Here is an 8,898-nt window from a genome sequence, read left to right on the forward strand (position 1 = left end):
GGAGTTTGTCGTTATGCCGCTTATCCCCATCTAGATTACGCTCCAAAACGCAGCGTTTCCGCCTTGGGTTTGTTTTTCCTTTTTTGATGGGTTTTTTTTTGAATTTTTCCCCTTCTTGGTAACATTTAGGTCCTTTCGCAAACGTAGTCTAACCTAGTGGAAAATGTCTCAGGTTCGAACCCTCATGGAGAGTGGGTGCCTCATTCCCTTGTAGTTTAGACTATAGTTTGTATTCGGAAAAAAAAAAAAAGTTAGGTGCTTTCATATACTAAATTTCATTTTCACCCAAAAAAAAACTTAAATTATTTTTGTACCTTTTACTATATTGTATAATATAATATAGTCATTTTTTTAAATCAATTAAAGCATATATAATTTCAATTATGTCAATTTTATACTGCATAAGCCTAAAAATAAATTTGAAAAATAAGAGTGATATATTATATAGTAATCCAACTCTATTTTTTCCCTCGCTCGCAATTTTTCTCATTTTATTATAACTTTTATTGTAAACCAGATGTATCACACATATGATGCGTGTGCATGTGATGGTGGTTCTAAGAGAAAATTTCCAAGCTAAAAGTCTTTAAAGTAGGGAACGATAATCACTATAAAAACCTTAGTTTAGAAATTTGTTGTTAAAATTGTTTGATGAAATAGGGATATAATTTCATATAGGATTTTCAATCGTTTTACCCGTGAATTATGAGCCTTGTAGAAATTAATCCATTATCTAGTTGATTTTTATTTAAATTTATTTATTTACTTTTTAAAGCACTTTCGGTTTTAATTGGTTTGCTCAGGCCTCGAGATCAGCTAATGATCTCATTATTCCCTCTTGATCAAGTTTTTATAAATAAAAAATAAAAAATTCACCTAAATAGACTCAAATGCTCTTAAACTAAAACCTAAATAAACCTAAAAATCAAACCACTGTTAGATCTTATTAAAAAAAACTATGTTAAATAAAAATTTGAGAGTCTTTAAACGCAGGTTTGAAGAAGTATTGGAGCCCTAGTCAAACTACCTGTGAGTGCAAAGATGTTTGAGCTCCAAGGTATTCTTTTTTCTTTTTTTTTTTGCCCGATTTTAATATAAGTCTTATTTTAAAATAATAATAATGGGCATATTGGCAGAAAATATGGGGATAAATGGACATCTGAAATTGACTTCATAAGAAAATAAACAACTATAATAGTGGGCTTTAGCCCTCCTATCTACCAAAAAAACAACGATAATAGATTTACCTATTACATTGTCTGAATGATGATCCATTACACTTGATTAATCATGTTTTTCTTTTTAGTTTTGGTCAAAATCTGATTGCATATGGCCCTAGTAAGTGCAAATCAAGTTGTTAATAACATAGTCAAATTAGCATGGTAGTGAAGTTTTATAATATGTTTTCTACACTTATCTTACCCCATACTAATATGATTTTCATTATATGCATTATATGAAATCTTGATGTAATTACAAGTATATACATACACACATGATCATAATACCAATTGACATATTTGTATTTGAGTTGCAGTACTTAGTAGATCGTAAATGGTCAGTTCGCTTCAATAGTCTAGGGAATATAAAGCTCTCATTCAAGTTTATCAAGTATATTGTATTGTTTCACGTATGTTCTAAAAATTTAGATACATTTACCCTGTTAATTAAAGGAAACCTTTTTGTACTGTCATCAATAAAACTCTTATTGAAAATGTTCATTTGTGAAAAAAATATATATACGTATGTGTTTACATTGTTTCATCTTTTTTAATTTTATTTTGTGAGACCTAGAGAGTCTTTTGGTTGTCTTTTTTTTTTTTTTTGTTTGAGAAATTTGGGATTGTATTTATAATTCAGACAAAAAAGCCACTAGCCACAAAGAGCCATTACAATAACTGAGCAATCTAACATTAAAATTAAGACAATCTGATGCGCCTTCACTAACGATCACGCATGATCAAAGAAACTCTGGCATAGGCATCCCAACTAAGATTGCAAACACAAAACAACCAAAAGAGATGAACCTTTTGCTTTTTAAGTTTATATGGGTTTTAGTCTTGAGGGCATTTGAGTCTATTTATGTGAGTTTTTTTAGAAAGTGAGAGTAAATTTTGGCTATCTTTTATAAAAACTCATCATGTCTTGATCTCCTTGAACAGCCAAGCAGGGTTAGCAACAAAACAATCTCGCTTTCCCTTTCCGGAAGTCAAAAATTGCATCAGCAGGTCATGATATGCCAATGAGTGGCTTTGTAGATGACCTTGATTCTTCTTTGGCTCGACATGGAAACATGGGTTCAGATCTCTCCATCATCTCACTTGATGCTCTGATTCAATTTAATTGTAAATCCTCCGACATGATTTCAGGTTGTTTCACGGATGGTGATTTGGTTTCATTAGATATGCAACTAAGCTTTAGTTTTTATGTTACCCACATATTTCAGTCACATAAGGTTTGAAGATTATGGTTTTTCGTTTAGTTTTTAGTTTTTATTTTTATTTTTGAATTAGAGTTTAACACTGTTAGATTGGAGTTGAGTAAAATAACGTCTCAAGGAGAGAGCAGCTGGGTTACAAGTGAAGAAAGGTAAATCCGGAAATATGTTATTAAAGTATTATTTCTCTTTCATAATAATGTTATCAGAAAAATAAAAAATAAAGAGTTAACTATGGTTATACTTATGAACATATGTCAAGTATTAAGAATGATGATGAAGGTAGACACTGAGTTAAAGTAGCGCGCAAAATGTTATCCTTAATAATATGGACAAATATACACAAAATGTGTGAATGTGTACATTGTGTATGATGTTATTGTTAATTAAATTAGATCGAATCTTAAACACCCTATTTTGTTTGCCTAATCCCGGTTTCGTGGACACTAAGTTACTCTCTGGTTGAAATGATAAAAAGACAGCAAATTTTAGTAGGGCAACCTAAAATCTTTGTGGACCCCTTCCCCAAATTATAGAGGGGGCAATGACTTTTGTGGGTCAGATAGCAGCTAGGAATCCGTTGTGTTATGTTTGGCTTCATATGAGAGTGTGTCATAGGACAATCACTAATAATTTGATCGATCATATATGTGTCCAACTATTTATGGCATATTTACTTACCACATGAATGGAGGAAATTATGAATTGGGAAGTTTAGTGAATTAAGGAATTAGAATCAGATTAACTATTCCCTTAGTTTATTACTAATTTTAATGTGGTTACCGCATAATTTTTAACCGAGTGAAAAATGTTTAGTTTCGGAAAAACAAGTCGGAAATTGAAATTGTTCTAATACCCATGTGTTAGTAAACACAAGAAAAACAAGAATTGGAATCATTCCAGTACTATTCCGGATAAGTAGTCATTTCAGTGGGTTGATGTGAAATTTGAATGATCCAAAAGGTTATGAGACAATGTTTTGAAAGGGTACCAAATGGGGGTCACCAATCAAAGATCATATGTGGTGTCATTTCAACTCAACACTAAAATGTGAGAAGCGGGTTTTGTAAAATTGGGTGGAATGGCCCCTACAAATTACAAAGCCATTCTTGTGGTCTTCCTGCCATGAACAAGAGACCACCAGATAGGCATGTCCATAGTACTAAGTAGCAGCTGGTATGCATCACCTTTATTTTGCTGGTATATTCTGGTCGGTAAACAGATTGGCAAGTGCATATTTTAAGGTTCTATTTCTGATGTTTAAACTTGAGACTTGAAACTCATGACTTTGATGTAATGTGGAGAAAGTGGATTAATAAAACATGGGATGGGACATAAACAGCTCTGGTAAACCTAGACCTAGTACGAGATATGGCGGAGTTACGATTTTTAGATTGCGGGTGCCAAAATTTAAAACTTAACTATAAATGACTTTATCATCTTAAATGGGGCGGAGCGGCCAACATTAGTTTAGTTGTGAAATTTACTTATAATATTTTTTTCCCTAAGTGTTAGAGGGGATTGTAAAATGGCTGGCCTGCTTTTAGCTCCGTCCCTGTATATTAACTCTCACTTATAAACCGGCTTTGTGTAGTTCCAGTTTTATGTTCTTTTTTTTTTTTTGGTACTTACAAATTGTGAATATGTATATGGATTGATTGAGATGATTGTTTGAATCAAGTATTTGGAGGTTTTACATTTGGTTTGCTACATTTATCCAACTGTTAGATAACTGGTTTGAATTGAATCCTGAAGCTCCATGCATTTATTTTGAATGTAAAATGGAAACTCAAATTTACAGCAGTTTAGGTCTTGCATTACAAATCGTTCTAGCCAAGCTATAAGATGATGTTTTTGTTGGTGTGGTTAGAGCTTGAGCTTTGCCCAAGCTCATGTTCAAGTGAATAGTACACTCCCGAGAGCGAATGTATCAGTACCCTCCCCCATCACTGTTGTCATTGCCATTTCTTTCTCTTTAATTCTCTCAAGCTCAACCACAACCATCTCCATCTTGGGCCTTCTTCTTCCTGGAAAACTCATGCATTGCAGTGTCAGCCTGATCAAGTCCTTCATTCCCTCTCCAGTGAAGCTTCCTACTAGCCGCCTGTCCACCAGAGTATTTGAACTCAGCCGTGGTTCCACCTTCACACAGTCAGAAAAATCGATAGAGAAGACGAAGAATTGATAGCCCCTAACTAGCGCAAAATTATATGACCAAAGGGAGATTCGATCACACCGGTGAGTCTTGTGTTAGCCCCTACTCGTACAAGAGATGTGATCAGTAATGTAGTCGGTAAATGGGGCACAAATACTTTCATTTTATTGATGACTTTTACTTAAAGTTCTCCTTAAACTACCTAGTAATTAATATCCACAATGCATCTTTTAGCAAGGCATTGAAGGAGAAAAGAATATTTTGGTCATACCCATTGAAACAAGCTTTCATTTGATCCCAAGGAGCCAATGTCCAAAGCCTCCTGTCCAGTTAGAAGCTCCAAAAGAAAAACCCCAAAGCTGTACACATCACTCATTTCAGACGCAACCCCAGATGCTCCAACCCTATAATTCATTGGTATACATTCATGTATTATTAGCTGAATATGATGAAATCTTATGTTTTACCATAACACATTTAAAACAGAGTTCATGCAGAAGACATTGAATTACTCTGGATCTTGGAAAATATTGACACTAGACGTGCGAGAAGGACCTGCTTCTTCAATCTTTTCAAGTAGTTTTGCAATCCCTGCATCTGCAACCTGGGCAATGAAGTCCTCATCAACCAAGACATTGGCTGTTTTGAAGTTTTTGTGTACCAAGGGAGGTTTTAGGCCATGCAAGTGGCACAACCCTGCAAAGTTAGAGACACAAATTTAATCTTCAATATGATCCTTAATTTCTCACTTCTTATCAAGTTTCTATTGGATTGGGTCTACCTTTTGCAGCCCCTACAGCTATGGATAGCCTTTGCTTAAACTCAAGTTTAGTTGATGACTCTAGTCTAGTATCTGCCACCAAATGAATAGCATATGTAACATGCATATAAAACCAGTATTATATACTGCCAGTAAAAGGAGGTATACCATTACCATATAGGTGATTGCACACGCTGCCGTTTGGTATATATTCAAATACCAATACTTGAAATCCACTTTCCTGGCAGTAACCCAGTATTGTAACTAAATTTCGATGATGAATCTCCGACAAATACGTTACCTGTTGCCACATAATTTGTTACTTCCTCAAGAATTTTTATAAGATTAATCTCATAAAAAGTTCTTTGGTTATGATCCTTAACCCCATCTTCATTTTAGGCATAGCAAAGAGCTACAATATGTTATGCATACAAATGCTGAACATTTTTGTTTTTTCAATCAGTTAACTAGGAGCTATGTGTCCCACTTAGCTATACCTCTGAGACAAATTCTTGTCTAGGAGCACCAGGTCGCCTTTTGATAGCCACAACCGTCCCATCACGGAGCAACCCTTTATAAACCAGGCCAAAGCTTCCATATCCCAGGAGGCTGCTTTCATCAAAATGCTTGGTAGCTTGGTCTAGCTCCTCCAATGTGAAGAGCCTTGCTCCCTGCCGTACCCCGGAACTGGGTCCACCCCTACTCCATTCCACTGACAATGTTGGGGAGGAAGGTGGGTGAGTGATTAACAACACTACAGGCATTTAGCCAATGTGGCATTAAATAGCAGCTCATGTAATTAAAACTCTCCAAGTTCATCAGCATGAAAAAGAACTGATCTTTACCTATTGCAGATGGATCTGAGGAACCTGTCTCTGAATTCTTGTTTGAAAGATTCTTGCAATGTGTCTTGTAGAACCACACGACTCCGATGACTATTGCCACCAAGGCAAGTGCCCCAGCAGCACCTCCAACTATGGCAGCAGATGGCTTTGACATGTGGTTACAGCCTTTGCTTCTCCAGCAACAAACTTAAACATTGAACCTGTGATGCATGAGAACCAAGAGACTGGTCAGTTGAAGAAGCATTTTAGCAAAGTTGGAATGAACTATTCATATCTGTGGCAACACAACTTAAGAGGCTCCAAGAATAGTAGCCTTTGCCACCAGTAAATGGAAATTGAAGATCAAGCGGTACTCTTGGTTGAGATATATTGCCCCTTGTTTTGAACTGGCATTTGAGCACTTTCTAGTGGGGTTTTGGTGCCGACAAGTGCTCAGAAATGTTGACTGGCTGATCTCAAGTATCTACTTAGGAAACGAGAACTTCTGTAAGCATTAATGCTGCTAAAATCTAAACAAAAGATCAGAAAGACAACTCATTTGCTTTTCACTGTACCCCACTTTGCTGCTGTTAAGTATTCAGCATCTCATCAAAAATGACATTGGAGAAGCCCCATCACTGAAGAACACCTTGTCCTTTCAAAACCTCCCCATCCCCACCCCCTTTCTCTGTTTAATTTGATGAGGTAAAGGGGTGATTTTTGAAGCAAGTGGGAAAAACATAAAGCAGAAATTATTACTCTTTTCTCTTACTGTTGTTACACTCCATGTTGGTTTATATTTGGCAGTTCTGATTACAACAGAAACCTTCATGTTCAGACACTGTAATTTCAAAATCGTAATTGTTATCTTAGGCAGATCAGAAAATAAACAAAAATAATAATAATATTATATTATGCACAGCAGACACTTTTGTCAAGTGAAAGAGGTGACAACCTAAGCACACTTTATGCAGATATCAGTGGATGTACAAAGAGATCATTGAGCATCTTTTTGTGGTTTCTCTCCACTTAAAAATTTCAAAAAAAGAAATCCTTCAAAAATAAAAAATAAAAAAATAAAAAATTCAATGTCTTTATTGGCTTGTTGTTGTTGTTGTTGTTGTTGTTACCAACTGTAAAATACTATAGTTTTTACTATGTAGATGCGGACAGGTGTGCGAGTGACTTTTATTGGTTGGGCACTGGAAGACATAATTATTGAGGAGGGGATCAAAAGAAAAGGTAGTTATCCCTCACTCTATCAACCCTTTTCCCTGAATTCACTCCATCTTTCTTTTTGCCTCTTTTCTGTTATCTGATCTGGAAAGAGAGGGAGGCAATTTCTATTTTTGTACAAATAAGGGGTCTCTTCCTCACATGGGGTCATTGACAGCTGATCCAACAACACATAATAGCACAGCAAGTTTCAGCAGGGTGCTCAGTTTCCATGGCTACATGCCCTTGGTTTTATTGTTCTAAGAATGAATATATTTTCTGTTTTGGCAAAACGGGCACGTGGAAATTTTATTTCCCTTTGCCTGCTACTGTATATATTTATATTTCCAGCATTTGGTTGAGCTGTACAAAATATTGGTGGGGATGCCTATTGAGCTGTAAGTCTCTCTCCTGTTATTTAATTCATTTTGTTTGTTTTCCTGAAATTTGTTGTGTTGTTGGTTTGGTTGGAAAAGGAGAAGAGGGTTTGGAAAGAGGGTTGTCATGTTGTGCAGGTCTATATACAATGTCCATATCACACAGACTAAGGCCTTGTAGGGAAGGCTGGATTTTCTCAAATCTCAAATTGGCTGTGGTTTTGGATCTGATATTGTCTCAGACTCTGAGAGACAAGTGGGGATATTTGATATTTCTTTCTGCAAAACCCTGGTTAAAAAACCAATTAACTTCATGCTTATACTTGCTTCTCACTAAGAGCAACTCCACCCATTTGCCATGGCAAAAGGCAAGGGGAGGCAAGGGCTATTACTATTCACGTGAGCCTTTTGCAAGGTTACACTTACCCTCTTTGTTTAAAATGGTTTTTGAATCTCTGTGCTGCAAGCTAATTGGGTCAAGGATGAATCGTCCCAATTGTACCATTCAGCCAGATCATATGCATGCTTGGAATAAAATCGAGAAATGCTGTGTGTAGGGGACCATTTTAATTTGTAGAGGGAATAAAACCATGCAGTCTATTGCACTTGATTCATGACCACTGAAACTGACTGCTGATGCAGCACATGGTGAGCAAGGAATCTAATGCACATAAAAAGTCTTCTCTTTTTTCTTTCTCTTAAATCAATATATACTTTCTCTAAGTAATTTTCGTTTAAAGACACTCTGTCATATTACGTTACTTCGTATCATTGATCAAAAGAAAATTTCAATAAATTATTTCAGAATAAAATATACATGATGGAGCCTTGTCTCAAAGGCTTGTTTTTTACGTCTTCGAAAAATTTAGGACTTTCAAGTCAACTGAAGGCAAGAATTAATTGTTACATTGCTCGAATGAACTTTTCTTTTTTCTCCCTTGTGAAATTACAAGCAGCAATCACTTTTTAGTATGATTTGGACCTATGTCTTTAGTTTGTGATTTGAACCTATATCTTTGGTTTCTGATTTGAACCTCTCTCTTTTTTTTTTCTTGATCAAGATTTGAATATATCTCTAGTCTGAAAAAAGTTTGATGCTTGAGGTGTGTCCCTCGGAATAATATAGGACC

The 8,898-nt window shown here is 35.6% G+C and overlaps 1 protein-coding gene across 5 annotated transcripts; it reads right to left on the minus strand.

Annotated features, from left to right (window-relative positions):
- Window positions 1–4,179: 4,179 nt before the first annotated feature.
- On the minus strand, window positions 4,180–7,039 carry LOC110760707 (putative serine/threonine-protein kinase PBL21). Of its 5 annotated transcripts, XM_088247638.1 has the most exons (9): window positions 6,752–7,016; window positions 6,551–6,660; window positions 6,198–6,397; window positions 5,850–6,106; window positions 5,527–5,653; window positions 5,374–5,445; window positions 5,105–5,288; window positions 4,864–4,996; window positions 4,180–4,579 (listed from the first exon to the last, which is right to left on the minus strand). In XM_088247638.1, the coding sequence occupies exons 3-9, from the start codon at window positions 6,349–6,351 to the stop codon at window positions 4,334–4,336; spliced, it is 1,173 nt and encodes a 390-aa protein (XP_088103764.1). In that variant the 5' UTR covers window positions 6,352–6,397; window positions 6,551–6,660; window positions 6,752–7,016; the 3' UTR covers window positions 4,180–4,333. The 5 variants fall into 5 exon arrangements, with proteins under 5 accessions (XP_088103764.1, XP_021818709.1, XP_088103763.1 ...); XM_021963017.2 differs by having other exon boundaries at window positions 6,198–6,660; window positions 6,752–7,015; XM_088247637.1 differs by having other exon boundaries at window positions 6,487–7,015.
- Window positions 7,040–8,898: the final 1,859 nt, after the last annotated feature.

This window comes from Prunus avium, chromosome 1 (genome assembly GCF_965620075.1).
Source record: "Prunus avium chromosome 1, drPruAviu1.hap1.1, whole genome shotgun sequence".
Taxonomy (NCBI): Eukaryota; Viridiplantae; Streptophyta; class Magnoliopsida; order Rosales; family Rosaceae; genus Prunus; species Prunus avium.

Coding starts and splice junctions, on each gene's coding strand:
- LOC110760707 (XM_088247638.1), bottom strand. CDS start 6,351: ATGTCAAAGCCATCTGCTGCCATAGTTGGAGGTGCTGCTGGGGCACTT. Junction 5,446..5,526: donor CGTGTGCAATCACCTATATG/GTAATGGTATAC, acceptor ATTTGGTGGCAG/ATACTAGACTAGAGTCATCA. Junction 5,289..5,373: donor AGCTGTAGGGGCTGCAAAAG/GTAGACCCAATC, acceptor CTAACTTTGCAG/GGTTGTGCCACTTGCATGGC.